Genomic DNA, 23825 nt, shown 5'->3' with positions numbered 1-23825 from the left:
ATATAATAAAGCATCAATGAACATTTAAAATCTAGATTAAATTGCTCGTGTAAACAGTGATAGTATTTTATAGCTTGGATTGGTGCTCTGTCTAGTCTATAGCTTAATATAATTACTAGTTCTCCATCAGTAGAGCCATTGAACCCCTCAATAATATACATCGTTATTGGAAATAATATTATTTACTGGCAAAAACTAAGTAACAGCACTTTATCCTGTGCTATCAATGAACAGCATACACATCTGATCATTTATCTGCTGATTTCGCTCAATTGTCGCTATTGCTACTTAGAATAAGTACAATCGTCTCCGCTAGTAATTCCATCGATTTTCTAAGTACAGATCTTAAGTAATTCTTTATATTTAATACACTATTCTAAACGTATATATCATAGTTTCATTAATATCAGCAAGATATCTTTGCAAGTGCTATGAAATAGCTTTGCAACAAAGTAACGTAATTTACGACCTATTTTGATGTCGCTGAACTACATATCAGAACTCAATATCTACTCTAACTGCAATACTATTCCTCTTCCAATTAATAAGACTTACATACCTTATAATTTATATCAAACACAGATTTTCAAGAACTTAATTTATTACATGATTGTAATAGAATCCTATTTCTAGTCCCACTTTAAATTAGTCACCCAATAATATGTAATTAGTCTTCCTACTTATTGGTTAAAAAGTACTTTATTACTAAAAATTGTTGTTCGATATTACAGTAGTAGAACCTACATAACGTAAACTATAACAACGTAGCCGTTAAAAATAGTTTATTTTTTTAATTATTGTTTAGCATTACATTAGTAAAAATTAGACAACGTAAACTATGCCAACGTAGCTATTATAATTAGCTTATTACTAAAAAGTATTTTGAATATTACAGTTGTAGAACTTTGACAGCGTAAGCTATGCGTTGCAACGTAACGGTTGAAAATAGTTTATTCTAACAATTATTACTGAGTATTGCTGTAGGAACACTTAGATAGCGTAAGAGAACTGTAAATCATATATTAGGATATGGTTAATTCATTGTACTTTGGCTGGTGTGAATAATGTCTACGTAAGTACTGTAGTCGTATCCATATTGGATTAATGATGGTCCGTAGTAGAATAGTCTTACTAAGAATAATTTAACTATGTGTAAAATAAGGTAAAAGGTTGCCATGCGGATTGTAGCTGCGAATGCTACGGAAAGTATAAAAGCATGCAACTTTAGATTATTCTGTTAGTTTATTGTAGAAGTCTTTAGAAGTAGTATTCGGCTAGAGTAGAGCTGTGTAGTTAATCTTTGTATAAGATTGAATAAAGCCCTTATTTTTCTAAAATTTGGAATTTCGTGATTGGTATATATCACACACCCCTTATATTGTTAGTAAGTTGGAATATTGGAATCTTCTTCCATTTCTAGGCCTTACAATGTCACAGCTATCACAATAGAGTAACCTGCCTACATAAATCCAAGCATAAATTTACGCCTATTATGATCAAAGTGCTTAGTGAAGCATGAGTTTTCTTCTCAAACCCTGTGCATTCTGGAAAATTATTTTTTGAACGTCATTCTTATTGCTTATTTTATTTCAAAGATAAGGAAATACATCTGACCTTTGTACGGCAAAATAAGGATAATATTAATATTATAATTTTTGTAGTTCTTCCATACTACCTTTGAAATTTATATAAGGAATATCGATAGCAATTTTATTTACGCATACTACTATTGTATGTGTTAGATGTTATTTGATAGACGGGGAAAAATATTGATTACGCTTATGACTATACGTATACATTTAGTTAGATGAGTAACTTATTTACTTTCTGAATGTTTTCATGCTTTGTCTAGCCTTCATTTTGTAAAGTATTTGTGATTTAGATGCTATTTCGGCATTAATAACTCTTGATGAGTTCGGAATTGAAAATATACTGTACTGTGATTGGCAAATGAACTTAAGACTAATAATATTGTAAAAAAATTCTGTAAAGCAAGTTACATTGGAATTTACGAGTATATTACAATCTTACTCAAAATATTTAAAATTAAGGAACATAATACAACACCTGCCGTATGAATACGACAAAAATTTTTTCTTCATCGGTAAGGTATGAGTAGCTTAAATTTCATGATATAAATTACATTCCATTGTAATCTTCCTGTAAAACATTGAATAATTAGTTTCATTTGCTGTAAGCCTTCCCAGGATGAATGCAGTGAAGACTGTTGAGAATATTTTTCAGAGCTTTTATCGAATCCATGCTAGCTATAAAAGAAAGGAAAAATTGCATCCTGTTTATTACAGCACGGTCATGTCAATGAATAAATTGTTCACCAAGTGAATATTTTTTTATTTTATCTAATGTTTTCCCTCTCCCTTGCTTCTATATTCATTGTTTAAGAGAATAGGTAGAGAATTTAAAGATGTTAGATTATGAATGAATTCGGTATTTAGTAAATACTCATATACTACAGGGGTATAAAATATAATCAATCAAGTTCAATTACGTACGGATTATACTATAACTATACGCTTAGATATTACTTCTAAATTCGTACTCTCCATTTTGTGATAACTGTAATTTATAAGTAACACCTTTACTGACGAAGTAATGTTGCTAAAACAAAATATCATGATAAGAATTCATGCCTGTCTAGCACAATGAATGAGAAGCTATATTTTCTTCCGGAAGATCGTCAATCTAGCGGTTACATGAATATAAATCTGTATATGTTCGATTTTTACGCAGCAGATTGCATATGTGATCAATTCTACGAATTATATTCCACGCATGAAAATATACCAATAAAATATACCGAAATTTGTAGTTTATTCGCCACAAGTACTGTGATAGCGTCACGAAACGACATGCAATAAATTTGTTGGGCTATTAAAGAAATTGTTCTATAATAGCCGGCTAGTTAAAGAGTTGCTACTTCGATACTTGTTCGATACTTGAATATCTAACGGTTAGTAAGTACACTGGCTAATCTCGATGAACCATTATATTATATCTTAGATGGTAGTCGGTATTAATGATATATAACCATTTTTAACGCAACATAAATTGTACCATTGAGAAATACAGCTCCAATTATCTTCAATTTTCGAATTCAATTGAAGAGTTTGTCTTGTTATACAGCACATTAAATTTACACTGTAGGTTTTCGAAAAAATAATAATAAAGTGTAATAATATTGTAATTATAGAAAATAGAATAGTAATTTGACTAATGTCTGTATTAGCGCAAATACGCTGGTTTAGCCATGGGCTACTATAAGAACATCAGTTTTCATTTAGTGGCCTATGGTTTAGCCTTGTTTAGTCAAATACTAATTTTTTGTTCATTATATTGGGCCTTAATACAGTACTATCTTACTATTAGATAGTATTACCAAAATTAGTGGTTATTTACCGTACGCAAAGAAATAATAATTTACTGCCCGTTGGAATCACTGTAATTATGACTAACTTATGGTTGAGTACATGTTAACTCGTAACTGCTCCGTATTTGGACATAGTGTCATAAGTAAGATGGCAGTACTAGACCTGAATGGACTAATGGTGTCAAGGATACATTAAATGTTAAGATAGTTGTGTGCTTTTAGGAAGAAGTTAAGATGGTAGCCTGAGAGCGAGTTGTGTATAGCTTATGTGCTCTAGGATTACTACTGTATTATTCAACAATAATTTTTAGTAAAAAACTCTTTTTAATCGCTACCCAGGAAATTTCGTAACTTTGCCCTCGCTTCAATGTTAAATCAAAAATTTAATCGACATTTCACTAGTAGAACGACATAATTCCACATGAATAAATGTTTGTTGTGGCTTACGTGGAATTATGTCGTTCTACCAGTAAAATATCGATCAAATGTTTGATTTAGAATCGAATAAAGGGTCAAAATTATGAAATTTCCTGGGTAGCTATTGCTTCAATCTAAATATAGCAAAGATAATTATGAGTCGCTTTATAGTCTTTAACAGTATTTAAAACTGGGAGGCAATTAATTAATAAGAGATCAATATAATATTAATACTATCTACTAATATTATCGGATACCATAATTTTAGTACTAGTAATATAATATGGCCTATTTTTTAGCAATATAAGGCGAACAAAAGAAATTATTTATTAAATTTGAATAACTATAATTACAGTTAAATAATATATAAAATTAGCAACTTTACGGGCTTAATCCTTTAGTAAACGACATAAATACCAATCTGAAGGCTTAAAGAGCGTTAAAGTTGACATAATTAATACTTGTTTTCAATGTAATATAACGTAAAACATTTCTGAATTGACTTTTGTTATTTAGTTTTAGCATTATAATGCAAACTATACTTAACAATTTATTTGACTTAATAACAAGCTTTATGAGATTTATTTTGATCTAATGATAGCGATTCAGTACACTATGCCTATCATTTAAATTTGATATAGTGTCGCTATAACTAAAATGTTTTGTAAATTAACATCAATCAGATAGGATTTGATCTAGTGAAACACTGCCATTTTGGTGAGTTCAGTACTCTCCATCAAGCAATTTTTAATAAATCTATACTTTTCGAATTAGCATAATATCAGCCTTGAATGAATACAGATTTACTTACTTAAATCTACAAAATGTTACAAGATCTGATATAAATATCGTGAAAAGCAATAAGACCCGATGTGCTACTTAGCACAAAACGATAAGAATATACTAGCAAGGATACGGTTCATCAATTAATCGCATTTCTGGTAAGTAGTCATCTATTTGCTTACGCTATTCACCACTTACCCTTTGGCCATTAAAACGCAGAATAAACTAGTGTAGTCAGAAAGCTTTACATGACTGTACTTATTCTATGCTTACAATCTTAGGGCTTGCACTGTAATATAAGTGAAAACATATAGCATAGTAGGCATAGAATACAAGATCAATGTTAAAATCATAAATGATAACTCCTAGTGAGACCCAGCGTTCTTGTCTATCTTCGGTGATAATAACCGCTATATGAGATATCATTCTTTATGTACCAGAAACTGGGCTGAAAGTATGAAATTGGCCACTTCTCCAACCACTATAGTAAATGGTATTATTTGCAACAAAATAATACAATTGTTGATATTTAGCAACTTTTAGAGATTCTCCTTACTCCAAGTCCTCGAGGATAAAGCCACTAAGATAAATGATAATGTAAATTACACGTCAGCTTAAGCTAATGGCATTTAGTAATGCTTAAAAAAATATTAGATTATTATTATCAGTGAATGCAAATAATATTGATACATGGCAATAAGAAAAATTAATCATAAACAATGAAATAAGGCCAAATTTTAATATATTAGCTTTCATATAAGCACAATATTCACGTAAAGAGCCTATAAGTAATTCATTTTAACTGCAAATATACCTGAGCATTCTGAGTGATCTTCATTAGTATTAGGAATAGAAGACATTGGTATAGTAGATAATGGCTTTACTCGAACGTTACGAATGGTCTATTGGTGTTTTCAATAAAATATAAAAATGAGTTTTGAAGACAATTGCCTTTCTATTTCAGTAGATATAGTAACATACATATGTATATAGGAAAGTTTACTAAACACGACTCTCCTGTAGAGCTTCATAGCCGTGTTTAGTAAATTTTGTATAAATTTTGAAAAACTATAAACCTTAAGCACAGTTAGAATTAAAATTAATTTATGTTTACAGTACGACTCAGTGTACTTAAAATAGTGTTTTTTAACCTGGAAAACACATACAAAAAATTTATTTTAATATAGCCGGTGTAAATATTATCTCTGATCGCTAAAATACTATTGCAAGGATGTTAGTTGAGTATAAACAATGACGTAAATTATGTGGCTAAATGTAGCTTACCAGAAGACCTTGGATAAGTGGTTGAGATATTAATCTAGGTATCCGCGCTTGAGGTTGTAGTTGTTGCTGCTTTCCACCAATAGCATTTATAAATTCTTGCCTAACCTATACATAGAATCGGTAGTGTAAAAATTGTCTCAAATTGTTAAGTAAGCAAATGATCATTATTTCTGAAATAAAATAATGCTTGATTAATTTTACATCGATAACTGTATCCAAATCTTAACGAATTAAGATTATCATATTGCTATCCTATACATTTCTTATTAAGTATTTTATTTCTTGCGTTAGTAGAGCATTATACCTCCTTATCGCCGATACAATGAAATAGGAAGATTAGCAATCCCTGTAAGATACCGCAATAGTTGCATTAATCCAGAGAAAAAGGGGTATATATATATATACCTTTACAATTATTCAGTAATGTGCAAATTAATTAAAGAATACTATACTCTCATAAATGTATATCACTCAGAGTAGTGTCATGATACAAACTACTGTGAAGAATTAAATGACTAAATTTAGCGAAATAACATTTATATATGATACCTACACTTAGTTGCTTGCACAATGAATCATTGATGTTATAATGCGTTACAGTAAATAATATGTTGTACTGTAATCCAATTCTCATATTGTAATTGATTATGATACAAGCTCTTGTAACAGTAATAATTATGACTATTACTGGATACAAATGTATTAACATGACTTTGTAAATGGACATAATGTAATCCGATTATGTAAAATCAGTCAGTAAATGTCCATATTGATAATTATAGTTTGAGATGATGCATCAGTGTTAGCCTCTACCGAAAGATATTCAAGCTGAGCAGACTACTGAGTAAAATCAGTTCTCTAGCTATGTAACTTAGAAGCAAATGCCTTGAAGTTCTTATGAATAGTTAAAGGATATTGAATCCGGAACAATTTAGAAATTTAGAGATATATTTTTATGTAAACCTTGTCGCAAGGCTGGTTTGTGACAGTAGATATGCTAAGAAATATTTAAATAGATTCTACGATATGTAATGGATTCTGCTTTATACAATGATATGATTTAATAAATGTGCAAACCTGCAGCGAATTAAATGTGACAAATATATAGGAGAAAATGGTTGTATCTTCAATATAAATTAATCCAAACAGCCACGTGGATCCAAATAGTGGCATTAAAATAATTGAAGCTTTTACTGTAGCCCTTTATAACAAATTCGTAAGATTTACAGATTAAGAAATCGATTACTGCAATACTATCTTTAGCTAATACAAAATTTTTAAGAATGACCAGGATATAAACTAATATATTTCATAAAAGCTATAATATCTGAAGTTGTTACAGAGAAAATCTTATCAGCTAATATCGTAACTTACTTAATTTTTGCAAACTCAGATTTACAAGCCATGGCTTTTATTGATATTAAAGATTTGATAACCAGAATATGAGTTATGAAATTAAACTAAAAGTAGATGTAAATGAATAAGTTACAGTAGTAAATTAATCTTCTTGATCTAAATACAATTTTTAGTATTACTGCTATAAATTATATAAATTAGTTGTTAACATGTCAATAGGTTCGCAAAAATGAAAGTATTTGAAAGTATTAGCAGCAATTGACTTTTGTGCTTTATTTTCTTACACATATAATAGCAATTGCAGGACCAACAAACGACCATACTAATCCTTGTTTCATTGTAATCCAGCAGCTACAAGACATAAAATATCAGAATACATCATTACTAAAACTTATTCCATTGTAGGCTGCTATTACAGCAATGATATAGCAAGTAGATCATCACTTTTATAATTAGTAATAACAATACGTATTAATCTTAGAAATTTGCCGATGCAACTTACATATGGTATGGTTCAAAATAAATATCAAATTTGACCAATACTGTTACCATAACAATTATAACCGGTGCACCTGGATTACATGATATGGATTAAATTTAAATTTTTAATGTTCGTAATAAGAAATTTATTGAATTGATCGTTAATTTTATAATCTTATATTTTTAGATTTGTATGGTGTACTTTATAAGTAATTGCTCATTCAGACAAAAATATCTAAGAATCTGACTTACCCCATCCGAGTAGAAGATAAAGACCACGTTGTCTCTTCTTATAGAATACTTTGACAACTTTACGATAAATATAAATGGATTCGACCCACATCCATGTAAAAGTTGCCAAACATGAATAATGCAAAACAAGCCGAACTAAACTGCAAATAATCTGGAAACAGAGTAATTAATATTTTCATTATTAGCGAAAATAAAGGTATAGGGCGGTAGTTAAAGTGAAGGAAAACTTTTAAATGTATTAAAATTAGAGGGGGTATAATTAATACTTGCCTGACTATCAGTCCTTTCAATCCCAACCAGAAATACGGCATTATTACAAATCATAGCCACGCATAAATTAGCGTGAATCCAGTTTTTAACAGATCGCAAAGCCCTAGATATAAATAGTCAATAGGCTTACTAACAGTTTCAATCAAATAATCAATCAATCAACTCATAATTCAGAATAAAACTTTCTTATGGCCATGAATTGATACCAACATACCTGATTAATTTGTCTAATTATAAAGTTTGCATTACCTTACACAAACGAACATTAATAATGTTGCGCACAGAGCAGCAAGAGAAATAGACAAGCCAAGTGAGGTGATTGTGGATAAAATATGGTCATTCACACTTGTACTACTCTAAATTAGGTAAGAAAAATATTTAAATATGTTATTAAGGCAGAATAAAATTTTAAAGTCATTAATCTGTGAAAATTATACTATTAGAGTAGATGTAAAAGAATTAGCAAGGAATAGTACTAAATTTAGACAGCTAATATTAACTTGCTATAATAAAGGTTAAATTTTAGAATTCTCCTCGAAAATTTTGTAATGTAATTATTCTTAGCTTAGTTTTGTATCGCGATAAGTATTCTAGCTTAAAAAATATCACTTATTTGATTGATTATAACAGTAGATTTTACTTAGTTTCTTAGTATATTGTAAACCCGACAGTTTTATTCGGGTTAGAATTTAAAATAATTAGTAGCATAATTTTTGCTACAAATGAAATATTGTGAGATTGTAATTCGAACGTTGTAATAGAATATATATGTAGCTAGTTTTGATCCTTAATTACAGTAGAAGGTTAATATCACTTTATAATTTCATACTGAATGAACTTGAATGTTCGATGTAGGTTCCAATTTAAGATTGTTCTTCCGCCTTAGTGTATGCTGTAGAAATCTACAATTTCAAGCTAAACTACGATTATGTCAATTTAGTAATTTCTAGAATCTAGGGTATCATTTATCTTTAATGTGTGTTTGGTTGCTAGTTTAATTTAGAGTACTTTAGGATAATAGTTGGATAGTTTAATACCTCCAACTGCTCTGCATAGCATATAAACGTAGCGTAATTCGATAGTTTAGTACAGTCGAAGATAGAGAAGAATAAGATAAGTCTTCGATAATCGTGAATTATCTCATTAATCGATAATTTGGTTGCTTGAGGCAAGAGTTCTGCCGTTATTTTGTTACTCATTTAAAAATTTTTGCAAAGATTGTTGCTAAATTTCCGATAAACTGGTGTTTTCCCCTAATTTACTTTGTTTTGGACTTCAATTGTTGGTGGTTTAATTTAACTTAGCTTTTCGTCCAATATTACTTTCTAAAATTGCGAATTATTTTTAATTTCAAAACTGCCGCAACATTATGCTCAAGCTCTAGTACAATAGTCTTGCTCGAAATTTAATCTTAGTAGTAAGTTACACAAATTTCATAAGTCATATATAAAATTCTTAAATTTCATCTAGACAACAAAAGATTTAGCTAAAACATATAATCTCTAGTAAACTTACATTTGTTATATTTGTAACTCGAAAGAGAACTCCAAAACTGGTTAAATGGTATGTTTCACATACGATGTGGGTTCTATTTGAGCGATTTGTTACTACTCCTTCAGTAGACCACCTTGCTTCCTCTCCCGAAGTATCATTACTGTGAGATAATAAGATCACCGTAAATAAGTATCTAAAGATTCAGCATAATTCTTCTCAAATCAATCATTGTAAAGCAAGACTTTCTAAGTTGACGTATGTTAGAAATTTAGATTTTTTAATCAGCTTATAGACTGTATAATTTCTATAATACTTACTTCAACATCCAATATGCACAAATTAAATCTGCGTCGTGATTATCATTCAACTGAAATATAGAAAAGATAAATTACACAAATTTTTCAATTGATATCTTTTAGTAATCTTATTCAACCATTAGATATTTCCTTCATATAACAGATTATATTAGTTAAGGCAAACAAATCTTAGTTGGAAACTATAAAATAGTATGGAGACTATGACCTTACTTTAAATTTATAGCTGCTTAAAGTAATAAGGCTATCAATTAATGCATAATTAAAAGCTGTCGATCTTGAGAATGTATAACAAATATAGATGCAAGAAATTATTACTGTTATAGGATTCGCACCACGCTGTTACCTGGCCAGTAAAATCAAAAATAATTTCTATAGGCTTCAAAAAGTTAATTTCTCCAATGATATTTGACGATAATAAGAGACCATCTTTGATGTAGTATGTATATTTGGACACCGTGCTATCATTTATTGACAATGGTCCTCTAATTTTTAAAACATCAGATGAATTATTCATGACAGTGACTTCTAGTAGACTGGAAATATTCAAAAATTTATTCTCTCCAACTTTCTATGATAGTCAACAAATTAACTTGCCTTGTTTCCAAGTCACTGTCACTAAGCTTGGTCAATCGAACAATTGTAGCAATATATCCTAAAAAAAATGATTACAGTGGTATCAGCAATTATTGTTATCGAGTTTTTTAATATAGCAAAATGGTACTGTTGCAAATCTTTCAGATTTTATCCTAATTTTCAATTTTTGACCAATACATGACGCTAATATTAAGCTAATTAACTCTGCATACCGGAATGAACAAGTGTACATTACCAGTAGTACGGTTATATGGTAGTTTAGCAATCAGAGCTATTATGCAGTATATACTTATTAGTTAGGCTCGAATGAATTGTCTCAGCTATGTTTCCATACTTAAAACAATATATTTTAGCACATTACAAACCATTATAATCTGCTTTTACAATTTCTTTGGGTATGATGAATGAGACTTCAGACTCTTGCAATTTGGATAAAGAAAGATTGAAATGCAATCCTGGCATATTACTAGAATGAATACATCGTATCCAAACCACTGTAAATGATAAAAATTAAGAAAAAAGTAACAAAAATGATAGCATTACTGGGTGTAATCTTGAATACTTGATATATCAAAATCTCGAAAAGCTAACATTGTAATAAAGTCCCAATTGGCTAATTAGGTTAAGCAAATGTTTGAAAAATATAATTGAGAATACATGATCTGAGATTATTTATTACATGTTGTGAAATATGATAGTTATTGATCAATTCTTTCTCCTTAATTAATTTAATTAATAAAATGTTGTATCTATCTAACTTTCAGACTATGAGTACCAATAAGTGTTGAGCTATTAAGCAATTCAAACATTGTAAGAAAAATTTTAATCAATATCGTACCCCACAATAAATGATAAAAGTTAAGATACGCATGGATAGTGGTTTAATTAGCAATCACCAGCTTGTTAATTATATTTTCTTCGTATTACAATACTCATAATAGACTTAAATCATATGCGTAACTCTCTTTACCTACTAAATATTGGATATTGACTACAGAAATGGATTACGTTAACAGCTAATAGCTTAATTTGAAAATGATTGTGAACTTACTGGAGATATTTGTAGAAAGGGATGCGATACTGGAACGATTGTTTGCCAATAATATCTCAGCTATTTCCAAATCTGATTTTTCAATTTTGGAAATGATTCTGTTCATTTTCTATTTTAAAAATTATTTTACAAATGCCGAAAATTTAATATAATTTTATAATTTAGAAGTTTATCTCGAAATATAGCCAAATATTGATTACTTTCCTCCTAAAGTTAGCAATAAGTTCACGATTATTTACCAAGCTATCAAATAAAAATATCTTTAAACTGACTCACCAATTTTTGTTTCTTATTAGAGGAACTCTCTTCTATTACTTGACTAATGCCTTCATCTCTAGCTTTGCATATCTGCAATTCATTTCGATTTATTTAAGGTTACTCTTAAATTGGGGTAAGTGCAAAATTTTATGTGGTAATTATCTTATATCATGCTATTAATCGTGCCAATCACTAATTTATTTCGCAACGATATTCACATTTGTACAGTAATTTTACCTCCATAACATCTATTGTCACAACAGTAGATCCATTAATTGAATTACCTAAAAAAAAGTCAATATAAGCTGAGAGAGATTATAAAAAAATCAATTATTTCATTCTAAATTTTATATCACGTTCTATTGACCATCAATATTTAGTAATCGAAGATAATATATTAATTCGTCCGAAATTTATGACAACGTTATTTTATACTGTATTCTATTCAACTGAGGTAAAAGAGCATGAATAATTTCGTTACTAAGTATTTTGATGTGAGGCTTTCTAACTGGAAGTACATATCTCACGATTTTCAACGAATATGATTCCGCTCTAGCTAGATATGCTTACTCAACATGCTATCATTTACGTTTTGTACATACATAAGTAACCCGAAGTGCAGTATACACGAACCAACTAGCAGTATTTAAGCAAGTAACTAAAAGGACTTTTTTAATACATAATAAAGTTAAAGTAATTATGTTACAATACGTATATTAGAATAGCAGCAAATAAAATATGATTTATGGCTATATTTGGAACAATGCATTAAAACTTCGCTAAATATATTTATCGAATATATCTCTAGTTCAAGTCCAGATATATATTCAGTTTTAAGCGTCATGAATTCAAAAATTAATTTAACTTAGAAAAATTACAGCAAACTCGGATCGCATTATTAATAAGTAAAATTTCAACTATAAAATTAAAGATTGCTTGCGATTACAGATCTATGCTAATTGAAGTAGGATACGAGTTCAAAACTGAAACATAAGAAAACGTAATAGCTTATTCGTTAGATGCCTCAATCATATAATAATTATGTAACAGAACATTTCATACAACGTTTATCGTTTGCTTTACGTTTTTGGCATTGCCAAGTATTTTAATTAATTTGTAGAACGAAAAAGACTCGCTACGAATTAATGCTAATTAATCTATATTGCAATCTACTTCTGGAGATTTTGCCGTTACTTCAATTGTAGGAATACTTTTATACAGTACTCTTGATATTACATAATATGAGAGCTTCAAGATTATAGTTGAAGTAATGATGGAAATAATGCTTAGAAGGGTTTGTGACAAACGATTACGAAAACACCTACAGCATTTGCTTTCAGTTATCGAACTTGAACTGTACGGTAGCGTGGTCGGATTTTCTGAAAATATTTTAAAAAATTCTTAGATACAGATATGCAAGAAAAATGAGTACTTATATTATGAAGTAGGCTAGATCACGAATGATTATAATATAGATGCGTATAACATAATCACCTTCAAATGCCATATTTGTTGTATTGCTGATGGATAAGAATGTGGATAAAGATAACGATGTATACTCATAGTACGCGTTAAGGCAACTTTTGATGGAAAGGTGGCTTTCATAGTCTCCAAAACTAACAGTAGAAATCTCTGGTAAACTGCTACTACTACTTTCGCTACTATTAGTACTACTACTAGCCATTATTGTAGAAGCTGTCACGCTCGATTCTTTGGTTGCATATTCCAGAATGGAATTATCGCTAATAGTATATCCTGGAACAAGGCTAGAACTTTTAGATAAAGATTCTTCTAAATTAATCGTATCTAACCTACTGGTAGAATGAATTAGGTTAGCATAACTTGTGCTACCATTTGTTAACGAAGCTTGATACGATTCTATTAAAGTATTCTCTACTCTGCTTTCTGAATATCTGGAATCATCAGCACTAAAGGTCATTGGTCCATGTAGGATATACGTTGTTTGAGTTGTATCAAATATGATTATTGGTAATTGATAAAGATCGCTTGGACTGGCTACTGCCAATATACTACTGCTTAAAGAGTACCCTGACTGATTTTCACTACCTGGCATAATCGTAATATCAAAGCTATTATAATCTTCAACACTGAGTGACGGATCGATAATTGGCGACATCGTTGTCTGAGTAGATATCTCGGCAGAAAATTTCGACCTAGCAATACCAGTAAATGAAATTCTACCCAAATCATTAATTAAATCTGAACTAGAACTTAGTTCGTCACTAATGGTATCAAATTCAGTTCCATATAAATCATTGAAAACAGAAGATGAAATGCTTATTGAATTGCTAGCCATATCTGATATAATCGATCTCGATATATCAACGTCAGATATATCGCTATTTGCTGATTGTGATCGGCTGATCAAGGCTGGATCGGTCAATCGATAGCTATCCGTAGCGCTTTGAACTTCCAATTCTGAGCTCACGTTGAATGATTCTACGGACATTTCTTCCGCTAGTTCTTTTATTAAAGAAAAAATGGCGTAATACTTGTTTATAAAAGCAAAATCTTATACGTGGATGATAGCGTAAGAGCTTACTCTATTGTTCTCTACTTTTGGGTATTTAGTATATCAAATAAAATGATTGTATGACAACTAGGAACTTTATCACCGTTTATGATAGGATAGCGTAAAAAATAATTTCATGTGTTCTAAAATAACTAAGACCTTAAGATCGTAAAGTTGGAATTTTAAAATTACTTTAATGTACATTGATATAAAAGTTCATTTTATGTCTCTATGGGTTATCATGGCCAAGAAGTCTTAAATACAAATTACATTAGCATTAAAATAAACTTTATATACTTACGAATTGCAGGATTACGAGATTATAAATAAAAATTTTATTTTCTTTGTTTAATTACATATCCTCTGTTTATCAAGATTATTAATTTATATGGGTATATATGAATTTCTATTTTCTAATATATCGGTATACTATCCTAGCAATCCACTCTAGATACGATAAACTATGGCAGGCACTTTTAAATCTGTACACGTAAAAAGAAATATGATTTATAGATTTCACTACTGTTATGATTTGCAGAGAAAGAGAAAACCTTTTTTTCTAACTTTTCACTAATTTAGTTCTCCTACTGAGACCGATACCTTGTAATGCTGTTTCCTCAAAGCTGAAAAATTGTCTCTCACAAACGACATTCAAAGAATACGGATTATTACACTCTGTATCAAACCAATCCCAAGACCGATAGACATATGCTTTAGCACAATATTGAAAGCCACTATTAGGCTGACCGGATCCCCATACGGAAAATTTATCTGTGGTTTCATTACTTCCATCCCAAATAAATTTAGTAGGATCATCGGTCTGATTGATATCGCGTAATCCTAACCAAACACTCACTGTTAGTGATGGTATGAAAGAATTTAAATAACTCTTAAGTTGCTTCCATTGGGATACCGTCTGTGCAGTAACAAGCTGTCCACCTCTAGTTCCACAATAATGCTGGGCATCAATATATTTATCAAGAAACAATGAAAAACGTCTAGCACAGACATTTTCTAATTGAACCCAATCATTAGTACAAGCACCAGCAGAAAAGTTAGAATAAATTAACGGAGCTGTAAAGAAAAGATAAAATTTTTAATCATGGTTAGAATAGACCACAGCTAATATAGATTTCCATATATTGAAATATGGGCTTAATTCCAATATAGTCAATGATGTGTAATGGTGCGTATACTTAAATCGAAATTGCTAGCTATTTTCAAACCTGTTACGTGTTTAGCCGTCAGAATCGATATGAAGATTAGCTACAGAAAAAAAAGAAATTCAATCTTAGTTAAATTTAATTCGATTTTCTAGCTCTCTAAATAAATATTGAAAATTGATTGTAAGAAAGGAGAAGAAATTTAATTCCTTACTCAATTTTATAGCCCAATTTATATTAAAAAAAAAATAATGAATGAATGAAAAAATATGCTATGAATAAAATAGAGTATGTAGTTCATATTTTAATTTGATTTTTGTAACGGAAAGTGCTGAGTCACTGTAGATTAATAGCAAGCATAATAAAATTTAATATTAAATTAAACTCTAAGATTAATTTAGACTGTCTGCGTGATAATCAAGACTTCTAAACGAGTTTTCATAAGGGCTTCTGTCAACAACAACTGATATGGCTTAGGTTTTAGAAATATCGTCTATTCTTTATATAGTTTAATTAGTGCCACACTATCTCTCGTATTTAAAAAAGTAACCGATAAATCATTACAAAGTTAATTTTCGAAGTATTGCAGGGTCAATATATAGGAATATTGAAGCGATAAGATATCTTAATATAAGTTTAAAATTAAAAAAATAGCTTAGATTTGTTAAATCAATGATAACAAGCATCAATCATTTCTTGATCGCAAACTATGCCGTTATGTAAGTGAGCGAAAGCACATGAAAACTCTTAAAGCGTCAGCATTAAATTAGAATAGAATCTTATGAAGGATTAAACACAACATACGAGTAGAAATGAGTTGTATTAATGTTTATAGTTTGAAAGGATCAGATTATAAAACTTTGATGTGCACCTTAATCATCAATCTTGACATCGCGAGCAGAATTGAAAATCTATTCCAGACCTTTTTCTTCACAATGGAAACAATTTTTAGGAAAATAGTCGATAATAATTCTAATATATAGTAAAACGCATGTACGACTTACATTGTACGTGTAATGATCGGCAGTAAAGCTAAATCATTTCGATGATAATGTTATAACACTGGTAAATCCTATCTGGTGTATATTTTTTATTTACGATTTCATATAAAATATTTATTAATAAATTAATTTATTGTCAACTACATTCAATGTCATTTAAGAATATAAATTAGTATGCCTACCGTGTTGGTTGCTTTAAGAATGCTAGGGATTATATTATACACAGAACGCAATATATGAGTTATGTTCGTATGAATCATTATAATTTAAGTATTTAAGCGTGCTGTGAACTACCGGTATAATCTAATATAATCAAGCTTTCAGCCTTATATTACCAAAATTGTATTACTTTATTAATAATTAACATCATTATCTATTATTTATAACTTTGTTATTACCTGTCTACTGTCTTTAATTTACGATCTGGTTAATGAAGTTTACGGTGGCAAACGACAAACATTTATCATCTCTATTGGTAACTATAAATAGCATAGGTACTTGCAAATATACGTATTTATTCGCACATCTTTATACCTATTGCTTTGATTATGCAAGTCTAAAGCTAATTCCAACGTTAGCGTTGAACGCGAATCAGTTGAGGAATTACCAGGTTTCATTCGAATCTTACTGTAAAATTAACCCATTTCTCTGTTCCATGTACGCATATCCTCTAACAACATTCGCTCGTAAGTTTATGGACTACGATTATCAATTCTTCTTTTATGAGTAAATTTTGGTTTGATTTTCTAGGCTGTTGTTGCAAATATTACCCTTCAAGTTATATATCTTAGTACTCGGATATCATCATATTATAAGTCTGCTTGTTATTATTATTATACTTATTAATTAGATAATTATATATAGTAATCAATATTTGAATGTTATTGAAATAACAAAACATCTAGTGAAAACCCACACAGTACGTTTTATATTGTGTTAACAACGGTCAACGACTGACCAATTGAGGAAAGAATGCAATGCAACAAGATCTCGGATTTTTCCTGTCTTTATTATCATTTTAGCAATATCCCGATTCTGGTATAAGATTGAATAATAGCTACAAAAATTACTAAGCAAAATGAAACGTGATTGCTTCCATGGTAATACCGCCCGACTGATAACCAATTTAGAAGGCTTAATAGTGTCAAAGAGATGTTGTACATCTAATCGTTCTAATTACCAAATTTTCGTATCATTTACAGTTTCGATCTTAGCTTATTGTTACGCCAGACGCTTGAAGATAGTTATTAAGAAATTTTTGAGCCTCTGCATTCATTTGATTAATTAATTGGATAATCTAAAGTTCAAGCAAATTATAGATTTGTTTGATACAAGTAAACAAATTTTCATAAATATATTTAAATGACATTAAATAACATTATCTATTTTAGAATCAGTAAATACATTAAATCCTTACAAAGCTACAGCAGCGAACAATTGATTTACCTTTCCTGGGTGATTATTCGATAATCTACTAAGAGCAATAGCTAAAAACTGCTTCGGATTACCGATATCGGAAACTGGATTGTAGTCGTTCTTACCAGCGAAGATCAGTTGAGAGAATGCAACCTGATAACCTATAGCAAATCGTTGCATTTAAATTTATGTTTAAATAATAAATGATGCATTCATCAATAGGATCTTCACTATAACAATCAGTCGTATCAACCCTATCATTACCGGGAGTATCTTCTACGTCAATGAAGTGTTCATCATCTGGCAATGTATCATCACTTGGGATTTCAAAGAAGTTGATTAAGGCTTGCAGAAGATTAGGCCTGAGGAATAAGAGAATACTTTCTGTTAACTTAATAGGAAGCATATAATTTTTAAGTTTACCAATTAGAGACACTTACCAATACGAAAGGTATTGATCTTCCGATAGAGTCTTGGAAGATTCCGTAAGTAATTTAGATATTCCAACAGCACATATTTTACGTTCAATTACACCATCAACCTGGTTGAAGATAGAACCGAATTATTGTCATTATTTCATGTAGTTTATAGGTTGATTATATAAATATCTTAATATAATTATCAGATGGCTATCCCACTTTTTGAAGATCTAATAGGAATAATCTCTCTATAACCATTCCAAAAAGCCTAAGACAAAAATAAAGACGGCTTTAGTTCAGCAATTTTACAACGCTGCAGCAATATACTAACTTCGGCTGGATGGAATCGACCAATTCAATCAGACTATCAACGCCTTTTGTGAGACATAAACAGCAAAATACTATAAAACCTTTAACAAATTTTGTAGTCTTGGATTTTTGCAAGCGCTGAAATAACAGTAGATAAACTTGATGCATATATCTATCAACAACATCTTTAGGCATAAATTCTAAAATGCTTTGCAACAAGTAAAATCCATGATGGTCATTAGATTTCGAGGCAATTAATTTCTGGAAGACTCCAAGCACACCATTTAGAGAATTTTCAGCAGTGGCAATTTTTGCCGGAGATTTCATAACATATGCTTGTAAAAGTCGCACTAAAGCAGGTATATTTCCTTGACGTTCCCACAACACTGGATTTAATAAACAGCTAAATAAGCCCAAGTACATATCTGGAGTAGGGGGTTGCCTAAGCTCCAGAAGCAGAGATAACACTTGAAAGACGTACGGCAAAAACTCTAAAGAATGATAAAATTATGACTTTAATTACACGCGTAATCTCACTAATAATCAACAGGCTATTGCAGTTATCAATATATCATTTACCCAAAACATCTTGCTGTAAAATTTCTTGGAAAACTGGTAAGAGTGAACCCTCAAAAGATCCTATAGTGTCGATCTGTTCTTTACATGTATACCTACATTCGAGAATTACGGTCATAATACGGACATGCTATCTATACATGTTCAAATAAATACGTATACACCAACCTAATAATACAGCAGATAGTCTCAAAAAGATAATGATTAAATTGTGGTCGTCGTGGATTCTATAACAGTAACGTAAAATATATTACAGTACATTCTGAAAACGTTATAACCTAGTCTACAAAGGGTAGATTGGCTTACCTTACTAACAACTCGTAGCTTCTCTGTTAGCAATGGTAAAATTCTTGGAACTAGTGGAATGATAGAAGCTTTCGCTAATGAAATGGCGCGCATGATCGCTAATAGTCAAGAATTAAAAACAGCATACTTTACTACTCGCTACTAAGGTGTTGTTAGATTGTAGTTCATTTTAAACTAATTACATATATATATATATATATGCACTCCTGCGATACCTTTCATGACATAATCATTCTCCTCAGACCCACTTATACTTAAAGTACCAAAAAGATTGGTAATTAACTGCTGCAGGATTGATTGTACATCATTTACTGTAATCCTGAAGCAATTACGAAAAACGTTATAGTCATTTCAAAATATGTCAGATAAATGCATACAAATTATAAAGGAATTAGTATCAACTAACAAGTCTCCACCGCTAGCATTCTTAATCATAAAAATTCTCTCGATGCAAAATGCCGCGTACGAATGAACGACAATGCTTTCATTTAGTAGGTGAGTTACCAGAATCGGTATACAATCGATCACATACTTAGGAGGCAACTGGGAACATATAAATGAAGAATAACACTGGTTGCATATATCCATTGTGAATTGTAAGTATTATGCTTTATGTTACATACCATGCCTCTAAAAGTTATAATAAATTTGATGGAATCGGCTTTCAATACACTTTTGGACTCATCTAATAATTTACAATATATAAGCAAGTATAAAGCCTGACATTAGTGGATGTCTGCCATAAATAATTCATTCTATCCGTACCTGTCGATGCCAATTCGGGCATTACTTGACTTGTAAAAAAGTCAACTATATTAACTAGTTCATTAACTGCAGTACTGCCATGCTAGAAATTAAATCAAAACTGATTCTTCGTGAAATAGTCCTTTATAGTTTTCTCTTTCGCATACACTTGTTAGGAATTGGATAGCATTACTGACAAGCTGTATATTAAAATAGCGATTCGGTAATTAATTTATTAGTAATCCTATCTAAATACATGTCAATCACTGCAAATAACCATTACCAAATCATACTTCGCCAACATTCCAGTGTTGGTAAGTAGTGTCCACACGGCAGTAACAAAAGCCGGTAAATAGCTCTATCGAAAGATTTCGTGTTTTAGCATGAAACAAGCAAGTCAATAAAAACATTCTAATCATTACCTGAAACTCTTCATCATATTTTTGGGCATACAAAGTAACTGAATCACAAATTTGAGATCGAACGATTTCAATAGGTCCGGCAATGTCGTCGGACTATAATAGGCAAATTTGACAGGAAAATATCTAATTAATGAATACTACTAGACTGGTGTTGAAAGAAATTAAAAATCTACCAACTTTTGTCTGTAATTTTGGAAAACTGGTCGTCAGCAAAAACAGAAAACTATCCATCCATGTTTTCATATTGTCTTCGAAAAACTCCGGTATATCCTGTAGCGTTAATAAATCAGACTCGTTAGGAATGAGAAGTCGCAGGTTATAAGATCAAAATTAGAATCAATAATCGTTATCGTCATTCATGCCCTTACCTGATAATTTAAACTATAAAATATTTTGCACATAAGTGTTAATGATTCGAACACGGGCTGCAGAATAGTTGGGTCATCCACGTTACCTCTGACGGTCTCCATACTTGCCTAAATTGAAGGGAAGTTGAAATAAATAAGCATAGGCAGTGAAGACACAGTTTGCAATTGTTCATATCATAATATAACTCTTTGTCTACCTGAAATAATACTGTTAATGGCTCAGCGAAGGAATCCAATACGTATTTTATCTCAGCAAAGAGCTCATTAGACTTAAATTCGTGTCGATATCTAGATTTTGGAAATTTTACAACCTATTACGATAACTGATTAAAATAATCATATATAAGAACAAATGACATTTACCGCTTGAATAATGAGTGAGCTGTCCGTAAAATTCCATTGATAACATTCAGATTATTGCTTTTAATCTTTTCCAATATTTCCTATATATCGTAAAGTAGCTTTAAAACCATCCGATTCAAAAATTAGTTCGACAAAAAATTTTAGTACTAACCGGCATCAAACCAAGCCAGTTACCAGGAAAATCCTCTCTGCCGATGATACTAATGGTATCACTGAGCTAAATGCGTAATACAAATAAGAATTACTAATATAATTATTGGTATTGTCAATTTTCTTTATATAACACCTACTTTTAATTAATATTATAACTATTGATCGTTCCAAAAACTTAGCGAAAAGCATTTACCTGGCGTTGTATCATCTCGGGTGAACTTAGCATCAGATTTACGATTAGACTTTTAACTATGAATCACAAGTGTAGTTGTTAATTATTTTGCTTTGCTAGCCATGATACGTATATAAGAAGAAGCCTATTAGCTATAAGGCAGTTGTTATAATTTCTAACAAATCCGGTGTGAGTGCATTACATGATAAAAAAATTTTCGACATGGATATTGCTACTCGTGTAGCACTTCTCTAAAGCGCGCTACGATTAAGGTTGCAAATAGGTAATAACCAGTTGTTTAATAATTTATTAATGTAATAGGAATTAACTGAAGATAAAGTACTTTTGAGCAAAAAGGATGAGTATCTCAAATAGTAGTTTTGAAGTTCATTGGTTCGTTAATTAAGATAACTATCACAAGGTTCGTTTTTTTACTTTTTATTAAATACTGTACTGTTAATATGTAGTCACAGATTGAAATTTATTCGATCAGCAATTACAACTGATCAAGTGGTTTCATTAGCCTATATACCTGTCTGTCTATCGTTGTCATTAATCTTTGATGGTTCATCTTCGATCTAACGTAAAAGGGAAGCATAAATTGTAGCTTATTTAGTCCATAAAGCTAATCTTACCATTCATTGCTAAGAAATTATACAAAACTGATCATATTACTAGTCGTAGCGACACTTAATTACTAATAAGATATTGAACGACTACAGTCTTGGGTGTACTGTATAAGATAGTTTACAGACTTACAATTCGCCAATTTTTCTTAATAAAGTTCTTGAATGCAATGGTAGCAGCAATTCGAACTTCCATTTCTAACTGATTGTTATCCACCAAGCGTAGCAGTAACAGCGAATATCCAGCATTGGATTCTAACTGTTCTAACGACTGCTCAGCTAAGTAGTTGACGAAAAAAATACATTAAATTATAAGATGAAAGAGTAATTTGAAAATTGCAAGTATGCCTTTTGAATTATGTTTCAAACAATGTAACGTCATGATGGCTGACTATCAACAGCACTGGCCAAGGTAGTCCAATTGGTATCTCTCTCTCTCTCTATTTATATAATAAGTAAGTGATTGTTCACCTGGTCTTCTCACAGACGCAGAGGGATCCAATGTCTGGCGAAGGCATTGCGCTAATCGACGTAATGTCTCATCGTTGACTTCCATAGTTGATCGCTATTCCAATTTCTATTTTATACTACAAGATTGAGGAATGACATCGTCATAAGTCTTCATAATATTAAACCGTTAGAATGGAAGTAAAATATCCAATATGTGAAGACGTAATATGTAGAAATATTGATTCCATGTCACTCAAACACGATTACTATCTTTGTTTGGCTATTGCTAGATCAATTGCCAATCACTTCTAATAGTGATGAGTGAAATGGGAATAATAAACGATCTGCTGTAGTACTATACAACTGTATGACGATACAGTCAACGACGTCGTCTTTAGCAACCGTCATGAAATTATTTACATCTTCAATCTCTGACATAGTTATTACTGTTTTACAACTCTCAATTCAATACCTAGTAGATAGTATAGCTTAAACAACATCCTCGACATGGATGCAGTTCAACATTAATTTCAATCAATAAAATTGCCTTTACTGTACTGCAAATACTACTGACTCTCCATTTTAAAATTGGCGGGTTGAATGACGACATGACCCAGTAGTGTGCATCAATGAACAAACAGAAATTAAAGGAAAAATGACGCAGGCATGACAATAATAATCTTGGTTATAGGTCAAACAGAAATAATGACAGAAATTATTGCAATTGAATTCTCTTTTAATTATTCTCCGAGTATTTATTTACCAATTATACTTGCCAAACTAATGCAACGTTGCCAAACAGGAAGGCTAGGCAAAGTGGTGCAAAAAATTTGAAATTACCACGGGTACTGTTGCTTTTG

At 30.7% G+C, this 23825-nt stretch overlaps 2 protein-coding genes across 2 annotated transcripts; both read right to left on the bottom strand.

The window, feature by feature from the left end:
- Positions 1 to 5370: 5370 nt before the first annotated feature.
- Positions 5371 to 14414, bottom strand: TRIADDRAFT_59341 (uncharacterized protein; the record flags this gene model as incomplete). The annotated part of the gene is made up of 19 exons (XM_002115262.1): positions 5371 to 5490; positions 5873 to 5977; positions 6177 to 6218; positions 6950 to 7073; positions 7247 to 7332; positions 7513 to 7579; positions 7731 to 7800; positions 7961 to 8111; positions 8258 to 8333; positions 8480 to 8586; positions 9746 to 9884; positions 10042 to 10091; positions 10385 to 10609; positions 10848 to 10906; positions 11001 to 11129; positions 11687 to 11795; positions 11963 to 12034; positions 12182 to 12228; positions 13439 to 14414. 19 exons carry the CDS (start codon positions 14412 to 14414, stop codon positions 5371 to 5373), a joined length of 2754 nt encoding a protein of 917 aa, XP_002115298.1.
- Positions 14415 to 17851: 3437 nt separating this feature from the next.
- TRIADDRAFT_29181 (uncharacterized protein) lies at positions 17852 to 23071 on the bottom strand (the record flags this gene model as incomplete). Its single annotated transcript, XM_002115261.1, is given in 25 exon segments — positions 17852 to 17938; positions 18088 to 18218; positions 18322 to 18419; positions 18498 to 18598; positions 18696 to 18744; positions 18808 to 19276; positions 19365 to 19456; positions 19524 to 19588; positions 19668 to 19765; positions 19883 to 19986; positions 20074 to 20210; positions 20291 to 20352; positions 20433 to 20514; positions 20534 to 20611; positions 20695 to 20769; positions 20834 to 20926; positions 21011 to 21103; positions 21202 to 21309; positions 21399 to 21489; positions 21565 to 21644; positions 21716 to 21781; positions 21911 to 21966; positions 22422 to 22467; positions 22649 to 22770; positions 22987 to 23071. 25 exon segments carry the CDS (start codon positions 23069 to 23071, stop codon positions 17852 to 17854), a joined length of 2568 nt encoding a protein of 855 aa, XP_002115297.1.
- Between the last annotated feature and the right edge of the window lie 754 nt (positions 23072 to 23825).

Source organism: Trichoplax adhaerens, genomic scaffold, assembly GCF_000150275.1.
Source record: "Trichoplax adhaerens TRIADscaffold_10 genomic scaffold, whole genome shotgun sequence".
Taxonomy (NCBI): domain Eukaryota; kingdom Metazoa; phylum Placozoa; class Uniplacotomia; order Trichoplacea; family Trichoplacidae; genus Trichoplax; species Trichoplax adhaerens.
Note: the sequence above shows the minus strand (reverse complement) of the source record. Positions and strands in the feature narration are given on the sequence as shown.